Below are 24,663 nucleotides of genomic sequence, written 5' to 3' on the forward strand. Positions count from 1 at the left end.
GATTCAGATGTATTAAACATTATGGAAATGTCCATATTAAAAACATTAATCATACCAAACAAAAGCAAACATGGTTTAGTTTAGCTAGGGAGAAACATAAATATCAGAAAGTATGTTTTTAGACATGTAGAAAAGTTCAAAAAAGTTGTTGATACCTCAGTATGAAAATAAGTGTGTTCGCAATGTAAGCAACCATCTCCCTGAATACAAGTACAAAATAGTAATCAGACATGAATTTCACACATCTCATAAAACATAGAAAGAAAATCTAGCATGAATTAGGGAATCTGTGTGTCTCCAACATGGAGAGCACACATCTTTATTACCACAGGTTTGCACTTTGGCCCTCATAGAAATACAATTACCACTCCAAAAGAATCAATAAGTCCAATATATGTTGTCTTGAATGAGAATTTGTAGTAATGCCTAATTTACCATGAACTGAAAGACCCCAATGTACATTCTATAACCAAATTTTCTATGAAAAGAAAGAGACAACAATGCAATACCAACATTGTCTAGTAAACAATAAAATTTGTTCTTGATGCTTCTGGGTGTCATTTAAAAAAATCATGCAATTTAATTTGGTATTTAGGGACTCCGCTATAAGTTGTAAATGCCATTTCACGCCATTAATGATGAAATTACATGGCCATTACCAACTATTTATAAAAATCTAAAGTTTTACAATACATAGACAAATAACAAGCTTCTACTAGTCAACTCTCATTTACTATATTTATGAGAGCATGGTTTAAATATAATGAATTCCAGGCAATGCTCACAGAAATAGAGGATCAACGGCTTCATGGAACTGATTTCATACATGATGAACAATGGAACAATTAATATATTTGACTAGGAGTATTAAGGTTGATAATATGTTGAGAACTTTCATCTTGCTGACAATAGAGAGAGATATATATTGCTTGAACATACCAGAAATGATGTAAATTTTGCTGGTTGTCACCCTTAAAAGCAGTTTGTGCAAAAGCAGCATAAAACCTGTCAACCTAACAAAGTTAATATTGGAGGGGAGGTGTAAAATATGCAAATCAGAATGTAAAGAGAAGTTTTACTAACATCCCAAGGTCATGACAGCCAAAACACCAGAGACCTCCAATGCATCTTGCGCCTCATACCAACAAATATAAGTAACATAAAATAGCTCAAAAAAACTGGAGGTCTGATCAGTGATAACATCTTAGGGAATCTCCAAAAACCCTCAAATCGCCCGCATATGTCCGGACCGAGCTGTCCGGGTGCACTTTGCCATCCAACGCGGACCCGTATATGTTCGCGGGTGGGTGCAAGCGTCCATTTTCACACAAACCGAAAGCAAACTAGGGAACTTTCTGGGCGTCCGAACCTCCGCCACGTGGGACTCCGACACCCCTGGCCCACCCAAAACCGCACCCTGAGCCCGTGTCTCTGTCCCTTTCCACTTGCTCTCCTTTGCTAGGAATTCGCTTCCTCCCTGGCCGACGACGCTGCTGTACCACCTCGACCGCCCGCCATATCCTTGTCGGACCTCCTCCGCTCCACCTTGTCGCCATGCCGCTTTGCCTATGCCGATATTCCACCTCTCGTAAGTCCGCCGCGCAGGCCGTCCATGGGGGTCACCATGCCCGGTAAGTGTTTGGCAAAATGCCCATGCTATTTTTTCTTTGACATTTTTCTCCCTTATTTGAAGCAACGGATTCAGACATGGAGTATTTGTGTGAGAACTACGCCAAGTCTTCCAACGACGCAACTAACAAGCATGAGTATGCAGATGAAACAACGATGATGCAGGAGGTCATTTTAGACGCGGAGCATGCAGAAGAGCATGCTCTCAATTTTAAGGGATCGATTAAGGGTCATCGAGTGTTGAATCAAAATTGGGCAAGGTGGCATTTGACTCTAATGGGTGACTACTTTGCCCTTGATAATGCCCATGTACGAACAATTTTCGCCAGTGCTTCGAATACGGAAAAATGTGTTTGGTTGCCTCTAAAATGGCGTTCGGCCTACGATGACTACTTCATCCCAAAGAAGGATTTCATAGGAAGAGTTGAATTATCTGTTTACCAGAAATGCACGGCTGCATGCACAACTGCATTGCAAACGCGTGCATATGTCACAACCGTAGATTCGTGGGTCGAGTACCTTCGTATGTCCGAGATCACATACGGAAACACCATGGTCAGATTTTCTACTGCGATGGTCAAGGTGTTTGGGCCTCAATACTTGAGAGAACCAACTTTCAGAGACAGCGAAAGGATCATGGCACTCTCGGAAGCAAGATGATGGCCAGTATGCATGAACTGGAGATGGATGAACTGCCCATATGCTCTAGAAGGACAATACAAAGGCTATTTAAAGAATCCCGGCCATCATTCTTGAAGCAATTGCATGATAGGACCACTGGACTTGGCACGCTTTCTTCAGGTCTCACAATGACATCAATGTGTTGTAATGGTTGTTTGCTAGGTTAACTGAAGGACAAGCTCTTCCGTTCAACTATATTATCAATGAGCATGACTACAACATGGGCTACTATCTGGTTAATGGTATATATCCTTCGTGGGTGACCTTTGTCAAGACCATATCTAAACCATTTGGTCAGAAAAGACCTCACTTTACCCGAAGACAAGAAGGAGCTAGAAAAGATGTGGAGAGGACATTTGGAGTGCTCCAAAATGTTTTGTAGTTGTTCGAGGACCTGCAAATATATGGGATCCGAAGACCTTGTGTGAGGTGATGACATGTTGTGTGATCATGCACAACATGATCGTGGAGGATGAGACTGAAGATCCTGCTAGAGGTCCAATTCGAGAACATGGGTGATCCTATCCAACTTCCACATCAGAATCCCGCCACATGTGATGAGATTGTCCAAATGCATCAACAAATTTGGCATCAATCAACTCATGAGCAGCTTCAGAAATATATGACTGAGCATATGTGGGCACTTCAAGGGGATAACCAGAACGTATGCATGAGTTGAATTCAAGTTCGAACTTTGAACTATTTTATTTCAAAACTTAGTTGGATTGTAATATTTACATGTGAACTAGTGTCACATTTGAATATTTTCACTCGCCAAAGACTTGATATGCTATTATTTGAGTATTACAGAATTTTAAAAACAGGGGCCGACAGTTGGGGGACAAGGTTGGATGGCCGGCTCCTATATCCGGGTCTGCGGACAGATATTGTGCCCGTTTTGGGGGTGCGTTGGAGATGCCCCTAAATGGCCTGCAATTTGTCTTGCAGCAGACACCAGAGGAAAAACAATCATGCACAAGCAATGACAAGCTCCAATCAAGAATACTGATGTTTATTTATGCTAGACAAACTTGACAGCTCATATGGATTTAAGCATGATAACTTCAGTTTAATGGTACACAGCCAATGAGTCCAAAAGCTAGAAAGAAAGTAAACTGACTGGACTAGGTTAGAAATGACAACTGAACCATCTCTTGATATATAAAAAATCTAGAACTCTATTCCTCGTGATTTTACTGGAAAAGCCAACATTCTTTTTCAGATTTCCAACTCCCCCTCCCCCCCCCAAACCCTATAAAAATGCATCAATTCATGCGGAGCCCGGGGGTGTTAACCTCCTTTGAGGGTGAGAGAGAGAGAGAGAGAGAGAGAAATCAGTTTATAGGCAAAATTACATTCCATCTTGCAAAAAGGACTACTTGACAATCATTACATGACTGGAACTGGAATTTTTTTCAGGCAGTGAACTATTTCATAACAATGAGCAAATCATGTCCTGGTAGATAAATATGAGAGTTCGAGATGTTTCTTATCAGATTATCTTACAGTGAAGAAAGCAATATAGCTGGCAGCGAGAGTAAGTGAAATCCCTATGATTGTATCATTGAAAATAAAGCTCCGCCATAGTACTGATGCAATTCCAAACGCAAGGCCCAGAGCAATACTGGTCAAAGAAAATACTGATTAGCATAGTAGCATGGCTTTGTATCATCTAGTTCAAACTTATATACTTTTCACATACGCTCCAAATGAAACTTCTGACAAGAACTTTATTATGGACCCTGCATCATAAGTTCTTCCAAGCACCATTCGGTAGAATAACTGATAGACAACAATAGCAGTCCTATGAAAATGCAAGGTCATTTAGTATCTCAGTACTTGTATAATAAATACTTCAAATTTTGGTGTGAAGCATACATTCTAAAGTGTTTCTCCCAATAATTTCTAGACACATCTAACATAACACAAAAACTTGTAATCTGTATATTGAGTAACTCATTCTATTTTGGTTCTCCTGAATGGAATTGCTCCTAGTAAAACATAGAGGGACAGAGAGACAAACTGGAAAAAAGCATGCCGTCTAAGAATCAAAAGATGAACAATTCGTGGGTCATAGTACCATACCCATCGTTCATCAAGGATTCTCCTTCAATTATTGTACTGAGCTTTTTACTTGCTCCTAGGTCTTTTAGAAGTGCAACCACAGCAACGGGATCGGTTGCACTAAGTAGTCCACTACACAGGAACGAAGTTTCCCAGTTCCAATCATATGGAAAAGTAAGCTGTGGAAAATTGACTAGCTAGTCTCAGAACAATGAAAGCAATGGCCTTAGTCCGTTATTTATCCATGTACATACCTTTACGGCAGTTCCAAGCAAAAATTTTGAGATCACCACACCAGGAACAGCATTTTTGGGTCTAAATTTTTGACTTGCCCCCGTCTGGGTTAGTAGATTTTCTCATTGGGCCTGAAGCCCTTACATGTTTCATTTTTTTTTCTTCAATTTTTTTAATTTGTTTTCATATGCTTTTGCTTTTTTAGGTTTTCGATTTTCATTTTATAGGTATTTTGTGATGTTGGGTGAGTCTAAATGTATATAAACAAACACAAAATATTTGCACGAAAATTGCACTATTATATTATTATTTTTGCATACTAACAAATGCAATTTCATACAAACGTGTGTGCTAGTTTGTAGTTTACTTTATTTTTATTTTTTCTTAAAGTATAATACTAATGCCACTAATTCATTATTTCTTGGAAAAAAACAATTTTCAGATTTAGCTTCAGTTTTATTTTATTTTATTTCTTCTTTAAGGGTAATACCAATGCCACCAATTTATTCCTTCTTAGCAAACTTCTTGTTTGAGAAAATTCCATTATTATATGTGATTCTTGATATTATAAAAAAATGCAATTTAGGTGTAACTGGTGTGAAAATTTTGTCATTATTTTTTTAATTTTGTATTTTCTTAAGGGGTAATAACAATGCCACTAACTCATTCTACCTTGGAAAACTTCATTGTTTTGATTTGTGTGTGTGTGTGTGTATGTGTGTGTGTGTGTGTGTGTGATTATATGTGCATACTATACAATGTGTGCGTAAATAATACTAGAGTGCAAAACTTGCACTATTATATGCTTATTCATTGCATATTACGAAAAGTGTAATTTTAGTGCAAAGTTGTGTGCAATTTGTTTCAATGTTTTTTCTTTCAATTTTCTTCTTCTTAAAGGGCAATACCAATGACACTGATTCATCCATTCTTAGCAAAGTTCATTATTTTGAATATTTTTTTCCTTTTTCATTTTTATTTTCTTCTTAAAGGGTAATACCAATGTTAGTAATTCATTATTACTTAAAATGTTCACTTTGTGATTTTGTTTTAGTTCCATTTTCTTTCTTTTTTAAGGATAATACCAATGCCGCTAATTCATTCTTCTCATGAAACTTCTTATTTGCGAAAATTCCACAACTATGTGATTATCCCTGCAAATTCTAAAAGTGTGCAATTTATGTGTAAATTATGTGCATACAATTTCATTTTTTCTTTCCTTAAAGGTAAATACCAATGACACTAATTTATTCTTCCTACAAAGATTTCATTATCTAAATTTTGCTTTACTTTTTATTTCATATACTTTTCTTAAGGGTAATACCAATGCCACAAATTCACTTCTTCTTAGAAGACTTCTTTTTTACGAAAATTCCATTATTATATGATTATTCTGGCATATTATAAAAAGCATAATTTATGTGTAAATTTTCTCATTTTTTTATTTTTTGTTCATTTTCTTTCTTCTTAATGGGTAATAAAAATGTTACTAATTCATTCATTATTAGATTTTTTTTGCAAAAAAAACCAAAATTATATGCTTATTATTGCATATTATGGAAAATAAATTTATGTGTAAATTGTGTGTAATATTTTTCATTATTTTTTTTATTTTCTTTCTTCTTAAGTACAAATACTAATGCCACTACTTCATTCTCTCTAAGAAAACTTCTTTTTTGCGAAATCACTATTAGATGCTTATTCTTGCATATTATAAAATAATAATTTATGTGTACATTGTGTGCAAAAAATTATTTTCTTTATTTGTAAAGGGAGAAACAAATGCCACTAATTCATTCCTTATTTGCAAATTATGTTTTGAATAATTCCACCATTGTATGCTCATTCTTGATGAATGATATAAAAAGCATAAATTATGTGTAGATTTTTTCATTGTTTTTAAATTTATTTCATTCTCTTTCTTCTTCATAGGAAGTACCATTTCTTTATTCCTTCATTCTTCTCTCTTGTTTAATTTTGTTGTTGTACGCAAGTGTAGTGGGATTAAGAATGCTGGAGATTTTATGTACACATAGTTTCATTTTATTTTAGATTTGTATTTCTTTAATTTAGGGGTAATCCACTCCCATCATTAATTTATCTTATGCACCTTGTTTTTTCATTTGTTCAAATTTCTATCAGGTAACACCATTCCTAGAGTTTTCTTCTATTGAAAGAACCTTGTCATTTTTTGTGTGCCTTTTTTAAGTCGTTATTGGTTTAGCGAGTAGCAGAATTTTTCAGCCTAATTGGTATTTTTTTTTTTAGTATTGTGGTCATTTTTCTGAGTAAATTCATGAGTTAGGTTGTGCGAGGGAAATCAACTGTCTCAAAATTGCGGTCAGTTGGTTTTTGCTGTATATGGTTGTTTGATATGAATTGAACGGCAGCTAAAAATGTGGTTGAGCCAAAAGAAAATTTTAGTCACCTGTCCACTAGTCGGTCCCTTAAATATATATACCATACACATGCTACATGTATTATTTTTTCTAAATGTTAAGAAAGGCCTCTTTTATGGATTTATGCATCTTTAAGTAAAATAAAAATCAGGTTATGCATATTGTATAGAAAACAAGTCACATATGATACTTTGTAAAGCTAACCTTAGTTGCTGTGAATTTTCTAAGACCAAGTAGGTGCAACAAAAGTTTTGTGGTAGAACCATTTAAAGTCAATGTCAGAAACATAATGCCACCAGTGAAGAACACAAACTGCAAAAAATTTATAATATCAAGAAAGCTCGAATGAATATTTCATATGTACTTTCTAGGGAAAAAAAAAGGGCATACACCATTGTTCCAACTTCTGGTTTCAGATAAGGTTGAACTGCATCACTGGCATGCTAGTAAAAGTATTCCAGTACATATATTAGAAAATTATACAACATGTTACTTTAAGAAAAGATGTAGACACACATAATGGCAACAACAGATGATAGAGCAACTGCCCCTCGCAGCCCCGACCAAACAAGAACTATGGCTTCTTTGACGTCCAAGCCATACCCGAAGTGACGCAACAATGGATACAAGACAATGAGAACCAATGCACGCGATATTTGCACATACACATAGAGAAGAAGAAGGAACCCCCATGGAGTGCCTAAAATAGCAAGAGACAAGAGATTTATATGGACGACACGAATATGGGTTAGAACCAAGCCCATAATGCCATGTGGAAATAAAATGTATCAGACGCTCAGTTGTGTGCAGTTGTCAGAGGATTTGGTCCAATGATTTTTGACTACTCGTGGCCATAATGATTAGGAAGATTACACATGCACCATCATAAGCATGAGAATAGTGGCACATGATGAATAGATAAATAAAACAAATGCTCTGTAACCCATCCGTGAAAGAGTTAGTAAACTTTAACAAAAACAATTGCTAATGGTCAGATGTAATCCACAATAATGTTAAGTAGCCCACGTTGGACACAAACATGTTAACACATGCCAATCTAAGAACAAATGTGAATTGATCTGCGTAAGCTAATGACAAATAATAGTGATTGATCTTTGATAACTCTTGAACGAGTCTCTAGAACAAAATCCAGATTTCACAGAAGCAGATGGGTATGTCTCAAATAGCAATAAGACAAATTTATGAAGTTAAATTATCAAGGCCGTTGATACTAGTAAGTCTAGTATTAGATAACTATCATCACATTACCCAAATTTGAATCCCCACAAATACCCCAAAAATCAAGAAATACACAAATCTTAAATGGTAGAAGCATAACCTGATGGACTTACGCGACTACTTTCACTATTCAAAATAATCTTTAAACACTGAGTCTCTGGCATGTCAGTGTTGTAAGGTCAAAAGTCTAGTTTTATTCAAGTAAGAAAGGTCTACTATATGGGGGTTTCAACAGAGTTGATACATTCCACCCAGTTTGTTTTGTCCCATGGTGCAGAAGCTCAAAAAACCTCACATGTCTTAAAAGCCCAAGTTCCAAACATATGTGTCATGTATTTATTTGTTTGCAATATCGTGATGAATGGTAGAATGATTTCACACATGACAGTAGAAAACAAACAAAAATCTTGTGAAAGTCAAGTGGAAGTGCTTACATAGTGCCTTTTGATTAACAATGAAAAGTAGATACAGATACATCAATATCCATACCTTGCCTCTCAAAATGGATATTATCTTGTAGTACACCATCTGCAATAATAACCACACTGGAGGGGATTCAGATGTATTAAACATTATGGAAATGTCCATATTAAAAACATTAATCATACCAAACAAAAGCAAACATGGTTTAGTTTAGCTAGGGAGAAACATAAATATCAGAAAGTATGTTTTTAGACATGTAGAAAAGTTCAAAAAAGTTGTTGATACCTCAGTATGAAAATAAGTGTGTTCGCAATGTAAGCAACCATCTCCCTGAATACAAGTACAAAATAGTAATCAGACATGAATTTCACACATCTCATAAAACATAGAAAGAAAATCTAGCATGAATTAGGGAATCTGTGTGTCTCCAACATGGAGAGCACACATCTTTATTACCACAGGTTTGCACTTTGGCCCTCATAGAAGTTACCATTACCACTCCAAAAGAATCAATAAGTCCAATATATGTTGTCTTGAATGAGAATTTGTAGTAATGCCTAATTTACCATGAACTGAAAGACCCCAATGTACATTCTATAACCAAATTTTCTATGAAAAGAAAGAGACAACAATGCAATACCAACATTGTCTAGTAAACAATAAAATTTGTTCTTGATGCTTCTGGGTGTCATTTAAAAAAATCATGCAATTTAATTTGGTATTTAGGGACTCCGCTATAAGTTGTAAATGCCATTTCACGCCATTAATGATGAAATTACATGGCCATTACCAACTATTTATAAAAATCTAAAGTTTTACAATACATAGACAAATAACAAGCTTCCACTAGTCAACTCTCATTTACTATATTTATGAGAGCATGGTTTAAATATAATGAATTCCAGGCAATGCTCACAGAAATAGAGGATCAACGGCTTCATGGAACTGATTTCATACATGATGAACAATGGAACAATTAATATATTTGACTAGGAGTATTAAGGTTGATAATATGTTGAGAACTTTCATCTTGCTGACAATAGAGAGTGATATATATTGCTTGAACATACCAGAAATGATGTAAATTTTGCTGGTTGTCACCCTTAAAAGCAGTTTGTGCAAAAGCAGCATAAAACCTGTCAACCTAACAAAGTTAATATTGGAGGGGAGGTGTAAAATATGCAAATCAGAATGTAAAGAGAAGTTTTACTAACATCCCAAGGTCATGACAGCCAAAACACCAGAGACCTCCAATGCATCTTGCGCCTCATACCAACAAATATAAGTAACATAAAATAGCTCAAAAAAACTGGAGGTCTGATCAGTGATAACATCTTAGGGAATCTCCAAAAACCCTCAAATCGCCCGCATATGTCCGGACCGAGCTGTCCGGGTGCACTTTGCCATCCAACGCGGACCCGTATATGTTCGCGGGTGGGTGCAAGCGTCCATTTTCACACAAACCGAAAGCAAACTAGGGAACTTTCTGGGCGTCCGAACCTCCGCCACGTGGGACTCCGACACCCCTGGCCCACCCAAAACCGCACCCTGAGCCCGTGTCTCTGTCCCTTTCCGCTTGCTCTCCTTTGCTAGGAATTCGCTTCCTCCCTGGCCGACGACGCTGCTGTACCACCTCGACCGCCCGCCATATCCTTGTCGGACCTCCTCCGCTCCACCTTGTCGCCATGCCGCTTTGCCTATGCCGATATTCCACCTCTCGTAAGTCCGCCGCGCAGGCCGTCCATGGGGGTCACCATGCCCGGTAAGTGTTTGGCAAAATGCCCATGCTATTTTTTCTTTGACATTTTTCTCCCTTATTTGAAGCAACGGATTCAGACATGGAGTATTTGTGTGAGAACTACGCCAAGTCTTCCAACGACGCAACTAACAAGCATGAGTATGCAGATGAAACAACGATGATGCAGGAGGTCATTTTAGACGCGGAGCATGCAGAAGAGCATGCTCTCAATTTTAAGGGATCGATTAAGGGTCATCGAGTGTTGAATCAAAATTGGGCAAGGTGGCATTTGACTCTAATGGGTGACTACTTTGCCCTTGATAATGCCCATGTACGAACAATTTTCGCCAGTGCTTCGAATACGGAAAAATGTGTTTGGTTGCCTCTAAAATGGCGTTCGGCCTACGATGACTACTTCATCCCAAAGAAGGATTTCATAGGAAGAGTTGAATTATCTGTTTACCAGAAATGCACGGCTGCATGCACAACTGCATTGCAAACGCGTGCATATGTCACAACCGTAGATTCGTGGGTCGAGTACCTTCGTATGTCCGAGATCACATACGGAAACACCATGGTCAGATTTTCTACTGCGATGGTCAAGGTGTTTGGGCCTCAATACTTGAGAGAACCAACTTTCAGAGACAGCGAAAGGATCATGGCACTCTCGGAAGCAAGATGATGGCCAGTATGCATGAACTGGAGATGGATGAACTGCCCATATGCTCTAGAAGGACAATACAAAGGCTATTTAAAGAATCCCGGCCATCATTCTTGAAGAAATTGCATGATAGGACCACTGGACTTGGCACGCTTTCTTCAGGTCTCACAATGACATCAATGTGTTGTAATGGTTGTTTGCTAGGTTAACTGAAGGACAAGCTCTTCCGTTCAACTATATTATCAATGAGCATGACTACAACATGGGCTACTATCTGGTTAATGGTATATATCCTTCGTGGGTGACCTTTGTCAAGACCATATCTAAACCATTTGGTCAGAAAAGACCTCACTTTGCCCGAAGACAAGAAGGAGCTAGAAAAGATGTGGAGAGGACATTTGGAGTGCTCCAAAATGTTTTGTAGTTGTTCGAGGACCTGCAAATATATGGGATCCGAAGACCTTGTGTGAGGTGATGACATGTTGTGTGATCATGCACAACATGATCGTGGAGGATGAGACTGAAGATCCTGCTAGAGGTCCAATTCGAGAACATGGGTGATCCTATCCAACTTCCACATCAGAATCCCGCCACATGTGATGAGATTGTCCAAATGCATCAACAAATTTGGCATCAATCAACTCATGAGCAGCTTCAGAAATATATGACTGAGCATATGTGGGCACTTCAAGGGGATAACCAGAACGTATGCATGAGTTGAATTCAAGTTCGAACTTTGAACTATTTTATTTCAAAACTTAGTTGGATTGTAATATTTACATGTGAACTAGTGTCACATTTGAATATTTTCACTCGCCAAAGACTTGATATGCTATTATTTGAGTATTACAGAATTTTAAAAACAGGGGCCGACAGTTGGGGGACAAGGTTGGATGGCCGGCTCCTATATCCGGGTCTGCGGACAGATATTGTGCCCGTTTTGGGGGTGCGTTGGAGATGCCCCTAAATGGCCTACAATTTGTCTTGCAGCAGACACCAGAGGAAAAACAATCATGCACAAGCAATGACAAGCTCCAATCAAGAATACTGATGTTTATTTATGCTAGACAAACTTGACAGCTCATATGGATTTAAGCATGATAACTTCAGTTTAATGGTACACAGCCAATGAGTCCAAAAGCTAGAAAGAAAGTAAACTGACTGGACTAGGTTAGAAATGACAACTGAACCATCTCTTGATATATAAAAAATCTAGAACTCTATTCCTCGTGATTTTACTGGAAAAGCCAACATTCTTTTTCAGATTTCCAACTCCCCCTCCCCCCCCCAAACCCTATAAAAATGCATCAATTGATGCGGAGCCCGGGGGTGTTAACCTCCTTTGAGGGTGAGAGAGAGAGAGAGAGAGAGAAATCAGTTTATAGGCAAAATTACATTCCATCTTGCAAAAAGGACTACTTGACAATCATTACATGACTGGAACTGGAATTTTTTTCAGGCAGTGAACTATTTCATAACAATGAGCAAATCATGTCCTGGTAGATAAATATGAGAGTTCGAGATGTTTCTTATCAGATTATCTTACAGTGAAGAAAGCAATATAGCTGGCAGCGAGAGTAAGTGAAATCCCTATGATTGTATCATTGAAAATAAAGCTCCGCCATAGTACTGATGCAATTCCAAACGCAAGGCCCAGAGCAATACTGGTCAAAGAAAATACTGATTAGCATAGTAGCATGGCTTTGTATCATCTAGTTCAAACTTATATACTTTTCACATACGCTCCAAATGAAACTTCTGACAAGAACTTTATTATGGACCCTGCATCATAAGTTCTTCCAAGCACCATTCGGTAGAATAACTGATAGACAACAATAGCAGTCCTATGAAAATGCAAGGTCATTTAGTATCTCAGTACTTGTATAATAAATACTTCAAATTTTGGTGTGAAGCATACATTCTAAAGTGTTTCTCCCAATAATTTCTAGACACATCTAACATAACACAAAAACTTGTAATCTGTATATTGAGTAACTCATTCTATTTTGGTTCTCCTGAATGGAATTGCTCCTAGTAAAACATAGAGGGACAGAGAGACAAACTGGAAAAAAGCATGCCGTCTAAGAATCAAAAGATGAACAATTCGTGGGTCATAGTACCATACCCATCGTTCATCAAGGATTCTCCTTCAATTATTGTACTGAGCTTTTTACTTGCTCCTAGGTCTTTTAGAAGTGCAACCACAGCAACGGGATCGGTTGCACTAAGCAGTCCACTACACAGGAACGAAGTTTCCCAGTTCCAATCATATGGAAAAGTAAGCTGTGGAAAATTGACTAGCTAGTCTCAGAACAATGAAAGCAATGGCCTTAGTCCGTTATTTATCCATGTACATACCTTTACGGCAGTTCCAAGCAAAAATGTTGAGATCACCACACCAGGAACAGCATTTTTGGGTCTAAATTTTTGACTTGCCCCCGTCTGGGTTAGTAGATTTTCTCATTGGGCCTGAAGCCCTTACATGTTTCATTTTTTTTTCTTCAATTTTTTTAATTTGTTTTCATATGCTTTTGCTTTTTTAGGTTTTCGATTTTCATTTTATAGGTATTTTGTGATGTTGGGTGAGTCTAAATGTATATAAACAAACACAAAATATTTGCAAGAAAATTGCACTATTATATTATTATTTTTGCATACTAACAAATGCAATTTCATACAAACGTGTGTGCTAGTTTGTAGTTTACTTTATTTTTATTTTTTCTTAAAGTATAATACTAATGCCACTAATTCATTATTTCTTGGAAAAAAACAATTTTCAGATTTAGCTTCAGTTTTATTTTATTTTATTTCTTCTTTAAGGGTAATACCAATGCCACCAATTTATTCCTTCTTAGCAAACTTCTTGTTTGAGAAAATTCCATTATTATATGTGATTCTTGATATTATAAAAAAATGCAATTTAGGTGTAACTGGTGTGAAAATTTTGTCATTATTTTTTTAATTTTGTATTTTCTTAAGGGGTAATAACAATGCCACTAACTCATTCTACCTTGGAAAACTTCATTGTTTTGATTTGTGTGTGTGTGTGTGTGTGTGTGTGTGTGTGTGTGTGTGATTATATGTGCATACTATACAATGTGTGCGTAAATAATACTAGAGTGCAAAACTTGCACTATTATATGCTTATTCATTGCATATTACGAAAAGTGTAATTTTAGTGCAAAGTTGTGTGCAATTTGTTTCAATGTTTTTTCTTTCAATTTTCTTCTTCTTAAAGGGCAATACCAATGACACTGATTCATCCATTCTTAGCAAAGTTCATTATTTTGAATATTTTTTTCCTTTTTCATTTTTATTTTCTTCTTAAAGGGTAATACCAATGTTAGTAATTCATTATTACTTAAAATGTTCACTTTGTGATTTTGTTTTAGTTCCATTTTCTTTCTTTTTTAAGGATAATACCAATGCCGCTAATTCATTCTTCTCATGAAACTTCTTATTTGCGAAAATTCCACAACTATGTGATTATCCCTGCAAATTCTAAAAGTGTGCAATTTATGTGTAAATTATGTGCATACAATTTCATTTTTTTCTTTCCTTAAAGGTAAATACCAATGACACTAATTTATTCTTCCTACAAAGATTTCATTATCTAAATTTTGCTTTACTTTTTATTTCATATACTTTTCTTAAGGGTAATACCAATGCCACAAATTCACTTCTTCTTAGAAGACTTCTTTTTTACGAAAATTCCATTATTATATGATTATTCTGGCATATTATAAAAAGCATAATTTATGTGTAAATTTTCTCATTTTTTTATTTTTTGTTCATTTTCTTTCTTCTTAATGGGTAATAACAATGTTACTAATTCATTCATTTTTAGATTTTTTTTGCAAAAAAACCAAAATTATATGCTTATTATTGCATATTATGGAAAATAAATTTATGTGTAAATTGTGTGTAATATTTTTCATTATTTTTTTTATTTTCTTTCTTCTTAAGTACAAATACTAATGCCACTACTTCATTCTCTCTAAGAAAACTTCTTTTTTGCGAAATCACTATTAGATGCTTATTCTTGCATATTATAAAATAATAATTTATGTGTACATTGTGTGCAAAAAATTATTTTCTTTATTTGTAAAGGGAGAAACAAATGCCACTAATTCATTCCTTATTTGCAAATTATGTTTTGAATAATTCCACCATTGTATGCTCATTCTTGATGAATGATATAAAAAGCATAAATTATGTGTAGATTTTTTCATTGTTTTTAAATTTATTTCATTCTCTTTCTTCTTCATAGGAAGTACCATTTCTTTATTCCTTCATTCTTCTCTCTTGTTTAATTTTGTTGTTGTACGCAAGTGTAGTGGGATTAAGAATGCTGGAGATTTTATGTACACATAGTTTCATTTTATTTTAGATTTGTATTTCTTTAATTTAGGGGTAATCCACTCCCATCATTAATTTATCTTATGCACCTTGTTTTTTCATTTGTTCAAATTTCTATCAGGTAACACCATTCCTAGAGTTTTCTTCTATTGAAAGAACCTTGTCATTTTTTGTGTGCCTTTTTTAAGTCGTTATTGGTTTAGCGAGTAGCAGAATTTTTCAGCCTAATTGGTATTTTTTTTTTAGTATTGTGGTCATTTTTCTGAGTAAATTCATGAGTTAGGTTGTGCGAGGGAAATCAACTGTCTCAAAATTGCGGTCAGTTGGTTTTTGCTGTATATGGTTGTTTGATATGAATTGAACGGCAGCTAAAAATGTGGTTGAGCCAAAAGAAAATTTTAGTCACCTGTCCACTAGTCGGTCCCTTAAATATATATACCATACACATGCTACATGTATTATTTTTTCTAAATGTTAAGAAAGGCCTCTTTTATGGATTTATGCATCTTTAAGTAAAATAAAAATCAGGTTATGCATATTGTATAGAAAACAAGTCACATATGATACTTTGTAAAGCTAACCTTAGTTGCTGTGAATTTTCTAAGACCAAGTAGGTGCAACAAAAGTTTTGTGGTAGAACCATTTAAAGTCAATGTCAGAAACATAATGCCACCAGTGAAGAACACAAACTGCAAAAAATTTATAATATCAAGAAAGCTCGAATGAATATTTCATATGTACTTTCTAGGGAAAAAAAAGGGCATACACCATTGTTCCAACTTCTGGTTTCAGATAAGGTTGAACTGCATCACTGGCATGCTAGTAAAAGTATTCCAGTACATATATTAGAAAATTATACAACATGTTACTTTAAGAAAAGATGTAGACACACATAATGGCAACAACAGATGATAGAGCAACTGCCCCTCGCAGCCCCGACCAAACAAGAACTATGGCTTCTTTGACGTCCAAGCCATACCCGAAGTGACGCAACAATGGATACAAGACAATGAGAACCAATGCACGCGATATTTGCACATACACATAGAGAAGAAGAAGGAACCCCCATGGAGTGCCTAAAATAGCAAGAGACAAGAGATTTATATGGACGACACGAATATGGGTTAGAACCAAGCCCATAATGCCATGTGGAAATAAAATGTATCAGACGCTCAGTTGTGTGCAGTTGTCAGAGGATTTGGTCCAATGATTTTTGACTACTCGTGGCCATAATGATTAGGAAGATTACACATGCACCATCATAAGCATGAGAATAGTGGCACATGATGAATAGATAAATAAAACAAATGCTCTGTAACCCATCCGTGAAAGAGTTAGTAAACTTTAACAAAAACAATTGCTAATGGTCAGATGTAATCCACAATAATGTTAAGTAGCCCACGTTGGACACAAACATGTTAACACATGCCAATCTAAGAACAAATGTGAATTGATCTGCGTAAGCTAATGACAAATAATAGTGATTGATCTTTGATAACTCTTGAACGAGTCTCTAGAACAAAATCCAGATTTCACAGAAGCAGATGGGTATGTCTCAAATAGCAATAAGACAAATTTATGAAGTTAAATTATCAAGGCCGTTGATACTAGTAAGTCTAGTATTAGATAACTATCATCACATTACCCAAATTTGAATCCCCACAAATACCCCAAAAATCAAGAAATACACAAATCTTAAATGGTAGAAGCATAACCTGATGGACTTACGCGACTACTTTCACTATTCAAAATAATCTTTAAACACTGAGTCTCTGGCATGTCAGTGTTGTAAGGTCAAAAGTCTAGTTTTATTCAAGTAAGAAAGGTCTACTATATGGGGGTTTCAACAGAGTTGATACATTCCACCCAGTTTGTTTTGTCCCATGGTGCAGAAGCTCAAAAAACCTCACATGTCTTAAAAGCCCAAGTTCCAAACATATGTGTCATGTATTTATTTGTTTGCAATATCGTGATGAATGGTAGAATGATTTCACACATGACAGTAGAAAACAAACAAAAATCTTGTGAAAGTCAAGTGGAAGTGCTTACATAGTGCCTTTTGATTAACAATGAAAAGTAGATACAGATACATCAATATCCATACCTTGCCTCTCAAAATGGATATTATCTTGTAGTACACCATCTGCAATAATAACCACACTGGAGGGGATTCAGATGTATTAAACATTATGGAAATGTCCATATTAAAAACATTAATCATACCAAACAAAAGCAAACATGGTTTAGTTTAGCTAGGGAGAAACATAAATATCAGAAAGTATGTTTTTAGACATGTAGAAAAGTTCAAAAAAGTTGTTGATACCTCAGTATGAAAATAAGTGTGTTCGCAATGTAAGCAACCATCTCCCTGAATACAAGTACAAAATAGTAATCAGACATGAATTTCACACATCTCATAAAACATAGAAAGAAAATCTAGCATGAATTAGGGAATCTGTGTGTCTCCAACATGGAGAGCACACATCTTTATTACCACAGGTTTGCACTTTGGCCCTCATAGAAGTTACCATTACCACTCCAAAAGAATCAATAAGTCCAATATATGTTGTCTTGAATGAGAATTTGTAGTAATGCCTAATTTACCATGAACTGAAAGACCCCAATGTACATTCTATAACCAAATTTTCTATGAAAAGAAAGAGACAACAATGCAATACCAACATTGTCTAGTAAACAATAAAATTTGTTCTTGATGCTTCTGGGTGTCATTTAAAAAAATCATGCAATTTAATTTGGTATTTAGGGACTCCGCTATAAGTTGTAAATGCCATTTCACGCCATTAATGATGAAATTACATGGCCATTACCAACTATTTATAAAAATCTAAAGTTTTACAATACATAGACAAATAACAAGCTTCCACTAGTCAACTCTCATTTACTATATTTATGAGAGCATGGTTTAAATATAATGAATTCCAGGCAATGCTCACAGAAATAGAGGATCAACGGCTTCATGGAACTGATTTCATACATGATGAACAATGGAACAATTAATATATTTGACTAGGAGTATTAAGGTTGATAATATGTTGAGAACTTTCATCTTGCTGACAATAGAGAGTGATATATATTGCTTGAACATACCAGAAATGATGTAAATTTTGCTGGTTGTCACCCTTAAAAGCAGTTTGTGCAAAAGCAGCATAAAACCTGTCAACCTAACAAAGTTAATATTGGAGGGGAGGTGTAAAATATGCAAATCAGAATGTAAAGAGAAGTTTTACTAACATCCCAAGGTCATGACAGCCAAAACACCAGAGACCTCCAATGCATCTTGCGCCTCATACCAACAAATATAAGTAACATAAAATAGCTCAAAAAAACTGGAGGTCTGATCAGTGATAACATCTTAGGGAATCTCCAAAAACCCTCAAATCGCCCGCATATGTCCGGACCGAGCTGTCCGGGTGCACTTTGCCATCCAACGCGGACCCGTATATGTTCGCGGGTGGGTGCAAGCGTCCATTTTCACACAAACCGAAAGCAAACTAGGGAACTTTCTGGGCGTCCGAACCTCCGCCACGTGGGACTCCGACACCCCTGGCCCACCCAAAACCGCACCCTGAGCCCGTGTCTCTGTCCCTTTCCGCTTGCTCTCCTTTGCTAGGAATTCGCTTCCTCCCTGGCCGACGACGCTGCTGTACCACCTCGACCGCCCGCCATATCCTTGTCGGACCTCCTCCGCTCCACCTTGTCGCCATGCCGCTTTGCCTATGCCGATATTCCACCTCTCGTAAGTCCGCCGCGCAGGCCGTCCATGGGGGTCACCATGCCCGGTAAGTGTTTGGCAAAATGCCCATGCTATTTTTTCTTTGACATTTTTCTCCCTTATTTGAAGCAACGGATTCAGACATGGAGTATTTGTGTGAGAACTACGCCAAGTCTTCCAACGACGCAACTAACAAGCATGAGTATGCAGATGAAACAACGATGATGCAGGAGGTCATTTTAGACGCGGAGCATGCAGAAGAGCATGCTCTCAATTTTAAGGGATCGATTAAGGGTCATCGAGTGTTGAATCAAAATTGGGCAAGGTGGCATTTGACTCTAATGGGTGACTACTTTGCCCTTGATAATGCCCATGTACGAACAATTTTCGCCAGTGCTTCGAATACGGAAAAATGTGTTTGGTTGCCTCTAAAATGGCGTTCGGCCTACGATGACTACTTCATCCCAAAGAAGGATTTCATAGGAAGAGTTGAATTATCTGTTTACCAGAAATGCACGGCTGCATGCACAACTGCATTGCAAACGCGTGCATATGTCACAACCGTAGATTCGTGGGTCGAGTACCTTCGTATGTCCGAGATCACATACGGAAACACCATGGTCAGATTTTCTACTGCGATGGTCAAGGTGTTTGGGCCTCAATACTTGAGAGAACCAACTTTCAGAGACAGCGAAAGGATCATGGCACTCTCGGAAGCAAGATGATGGCCAGTATGCATGAACTGGAGATGGATGAACTGCCCATATGCTCTAGAAGGACAATACAAAGGCTATTTAAAGAATCCCGGCCATCATTCTTGAAGAAATTGCATGATAGGACCACTGGACTTGGCACGCTTTCTTCAGGTCTCACAACGACATCAATGTGTTGTAATGGTTGTTTGCTAGGTTAACTGAAGGACAAGCTCTTCCGTTCAACTATATTATCAATGAGCATGACTACAACATGGGCTACTATCTGGTTAATGGTATATATCCTTCGTGGGTGACCTTTGTCAAGACCATATCTAAACCATTTGGTCAGAAAAGACCTCACTTTGCCCGAAGACAAGAAGGAGCTAGAAAAGATGTGGAGAGGACATTTGGAGTGCTCCAAAATGTTTTGTAGTTGTTCGAGGACCTGCAAATATATGGGATCCGAAGACCTTGTGTGAGGTGATGACATGTTGTGTGATCATGCACAACATGATCGTGGAGGATGAGACTGAAGATCCTGCTAGAGGTCCAATTCGAGAACATGGGTGATCCTATCCAACTTCCACATCAGAATCCCGCCACATGTGATGAGATTGTCCAAATGCATCAACAAATTTGGCATCAATCAACTCATGAGCAGCTTCAGAAATATATGACTGAGCATATGTGGGCACTTCAAGGGGATAACCAGAACGTATGCATGAGTTGAATTCAAGTTCGAACTTTGAACTATTTTATTTCAAAACTTAGTTGGATTGTAATATTTACATGTGAACTAGTGTCACATTTGAATATTTTCACTCGCCAAAGACTTGATATGCTATTATTTGAGTATTACAGAATTTTAAAAACAGGGGCCGACAGTTGGGGGACAAGGTTGGATGGCCGGCTCCTATATCCGGGTCTGCGGACAGATATTGTGCCCGTTTTGGGGGTGCGTTGGAGATGCCCCTAAATGGCCTGCAATTTGTCTTGCAGCAGACACCAGAGGAAAAACAATCATGCACAAGCAATGACAAGCTCCAATCAAGAATACTGATGTTTATTTATGCTAGACAAACTTGACAGCTCATATGGATTTAAGCATGATAACTTCAGTTTAATGGTACACAGCCAATGAGTCCAAAAGCTAGAAAGAAAGTAAACTGACTGGACTAGGTTAGAAATGACAACTGAACCATCTCTTGATATATAAAAAATCTAGAACTCTATTCCTCGTGATTTTACTGGAAAAGCCAACATTCTTTTTCAGATTTCCAACTCCCCCTCCCCCCCCCCCCCAAACCCTATAAAAATGCATCAATTGATGCGGAGCCCGGGGGTGTTAACCTCCTTTGAGGGTGAGAGAGAGAGAGAGAGAGAGAGAAATCAGTTTATAGGCAAAATTACATTCCATCTTGCAAAAAGGACTACTTGACAATCATTACATGACTGGAACTGGAATTTTTTTCAGGCAGTGAACTATTTCATAACAATGAGCAAATCATGTCCTGGTAGATAAATATGAGAGTTCGAGATGTTTCTTATCAGATTATCTTACAGTGAAGAAAGCAATATAGCTGGCAGCGAGAGTAAGTGAAATCCCTATGATTGTATCATTGAAAATAAAGCTCCGCCATAGTACTGATGCAATTCCAAACGCAAGGCCCAGAGCAATACTGGTCAAAGAAAATACTGATTAGCATAGTAGCATGGCTTTGTATCATCTAGTTCAAACTTATATACTTTTCACATACGCTCCAAATGAAACTTCTGACAAGAACTTTATTATGGACCCTGCATCATAAGTTCTTCCAAGCACCATTCGGTAGAATAACTGATAGACAACAATAGCAGTCCTATGAAAATGCAAGGTCATTTAGTATCTCAGTACTTGTATAATAAATACTTCAAATTTTGGTGTGAAGCATACATTCTAAAGTGTTTCTCCCAATAATTTCTAGACACATCTAACATAACACAAAAACTTGTAATCTGTATATTGAGTAACTCATTCTATTTTGGTTCTCCTGAATGGAATTGCTCCTAGTAAAACATAGAGGGACAGAGAGACAAACTGGAAAAAAGCATGCCGTCTAAGAATCAAAAGATGAACAATTCGTGGGTCATAGTACCATACCCATCGTTCATCAAGGATTCTCCTTCAATTATTGTACTGAGCTTTTTACTTGCTCCTAGGTCTTTTAGAAGTGCAACCACAGCAACGGGATCGGTTGCACTAAGCAGTCCACTACACAGGAACGAAGTTTCCCAGTTCCAATCATATGGAAAAGTAAGCTGTGGAAAATTGACTAGCTAGTCTCAGAACAATGAAAGCAATGGCCTTAGTCCGTTATTTATCCATGTACATACCTTTACGGCAGTTCCAAGCAAAAATGTTGAGATCACCACACCAGGAACAGCAAGTAACACCATCTGCGCCATGCATTTCTGCAAAGTAAATATTTTAGCATACGCTGAACAAACATACACACAACTGTAGTGCTATATAACAATTTTGGAACAAATAATTGGCAGGCAAGAGGTAGGTATATAATACTACCAAAACTACCGACGTTTTAGATCTTGCCTGCAAGAAAAATTAGAGAAGCGAAGAATGAGGTGTGGATTATGATTATCAAAGATTATCTGCATCGAGGGACGTACTAAGGGGCGGGTCACCCTACGACACTTTTTTCCATTTTGGGAAATTCCTCTATTACCTTTTGGTTTAGTGCCGGTATTCCACCCGGCGCATGGAGTAGTATCGCTTTGGCAAGCGCAAAAGCAGCCAAAAGAAAAGCATGCGTGCTTCAGAAATTTTGAACTTTTAGAATATTCAGCTTTAACTTTCAAATATTTGAAATTTTAGAAAATTAGGAATTTCAACTTTTACAAATAGAAATTATTTCACGAGTACAAAAGGACGACTCGGCTAGACCCGTTCACCCGTCGGGCCGAGGCAAGCTTGGGCTGAGCCGAGCCCAAAAGCCCGATGGGCTCGTACCGAGTGGGTGAGAGAAAAGATGAGGAAAAAAAATGTGATCGTCCATATTAGCATCGCATGCACAACATTTTCGAGGGAGAAATCGCATGCATGAGGCCCCACCCAAGTCGCGGCAGTGGCCTGTATCCAATTCGCGCTGTGACCGTGCCCGCGGTCAGCCATCAAGGCGCAAACTCACGTATCAAAGCACCAGCTAGCAAGCTGATGACACCAACTGGATGGATATACCTTGATTTGGTGCCCTTCCATGGAGAAGGAGCTCTCGAAGAGAAGGGCGGGAAGGAAAACAGCCAGAAGAAGATCAGGATTTATGGCAGCCCCTGTTGGTGTCTAGCCTACTCACTGAACCACGGCGATCACCGGAGACAAGGAAGAAACAAGAGAGAGAGGACACGAGGTTTCCCGGCGCACAAACGCCTCCGGCCGCACGAACAACCCCTTGTATTTCCGGCGAGCTCGAACTCTGCCACACACACCACCCCACCACACATACACTCTGAGAGGCTACATCTCTGTCTGGCTCCTCTACTCTCTACACAACACCACCAACCACTTAAATATGCAAGGCCACACACAGCCTAGCCGCCTCCATCGGCCACTAACAGCACTTACTAACTACCACGACGCCACACCTCCATGCACTAACCAACTCAGCTAGCATGCATACTAGAATCGCTCACGCCCAGCCTCGTAGCTAGCCCACTAACTAACCAGCCATGCATGTAGATGGAATCCCGGCCGCTACTCACGCACGAACGTGACTCGGCCAGGTCGCTGCATGAGGCCGTGATCAAGATTACTGCTGACAATTTCCCTCCTAATCTTGACCGGCTCGCCATCGTCAAAGTTGTTGCAGCTGCCGTTGTTGTCGTAGTCACGAGCATGATCCAGCCCGTGGACCGACCTGACGCAACGACGCCGGTCGCACCGTGCTCCGTCACGACTCCGGCGACATACGTCGAGCTCCTTCTCCGTCGGCGACACACGCCTGGCGTCCCTCTGCGCCCCGCACGTCCCACGCGCACCCGACGCGCCCGACGAGCCCGACTGCCCCAGTGCATCCCGCACGTCCCGCCGCACCTGACGCGCCCGACGAATCCGACTGCACCAGACGCTCACCGCGCGCCGCCTCCACGTCCGCCATGGCAGCCGCCAGCGACAAACGCCGGAAGGATGTAGCCGAACTCAAGCACGGACTCGAGCACAACGGCGACATACGCCTCTCCCAACGTCAACCGCACGCTTGTACGCGTGCCCGCGGTCACGACGCGCCCGACGCGTCCAGTGCGCACCCATAATACGCACCGGTCGCCCCCGGCACGCCGCCACGGCTTATTGCCCTGCACCGCTGCGGCCTCAACCGCGGCGCAGCACCTCCATGCCGCCATGCCGCTGTATGTCGTTGAAGCCGCCACCACGCAGGTCCTCCGCGGCCTCCTCACCGTGCCGCCGCAGCCACCGCGGCCTCCTCACAGCGCCGCGGACCTCCCCAGGCCGACACACGGCCCGGAGCTTCACCGCGCAGCCGCCGGCGAACGCCGTCACCGCCGGCACGCCTCCGGCAAGGGAACGACACTCAAGATGAACCAGCTCTGATACCAATTGTTGGTGTCTAGCCTACTCACTAAACCACGGCGATCACCGGAGACAAGGAAGAAACAAGAGAGAGAGGACACGAGGTTTCCCGGCGCACAAACGCCTCCGGCCGCACGAACAACCCCTTGTATTTCCGGCGAGCTCGAACCCTGCCACACAGCCCCTGCAGGCACGATCAGCACTTGTGGTAACCGTAGAAGAGAAA

General features: G+C 38.8%; 1 protein-coding gene and 1 pseudogene across 1 annotated transcript; both read right to left on the reverse strand.

The window, feature by feature from the left end:
• The window catches only part of LOC109746700 (sodium/hydrogen exchanger 8-like), a 47,060-nt pseudogene that overhangs the window by 22,054 nt on the left and 343 nt on the right, over window positions 1–24,663 (reverse strand).
• LOC141041873 (sodium/hydrogen exchanger 8-like) lies at window positions 970–5,537 on the reverse strand. The gene is made up of 6 exons (XM_073509429.1): window positions 5,517–5,537; window positions 4,629–4,712; window positions 4,396–4,553; window positions 4,013–4,114; window positions 3,817–3,934; window positions 970–1,135 (listed from the first exon to the last, which is right to left on the reverse strand). Exons 1-6 carry the CDS (start codon window positions 5,535–5,537, stop codon window positions 1,079–1,081), a joined length of 540 nt encoding a protein of 179 aa, XP_073365530.1. The 3' UTR covers window positions 970–1,078.

This window comes from Aegilops tauschii, chromosome 2 (genome assembly GCF_002575655.3).
Source record: "Aegilops tauschii subsp. strangulata cultivar AL8/78 chromosome 2, Aet v6.0, whole genome shotgun sequence".
NCBI lineage: Eukaryota > Viridiplantae > Streptophyta > Magnoliopsida > Poales > Poaceae > Aegilops > Aegilops tauschii.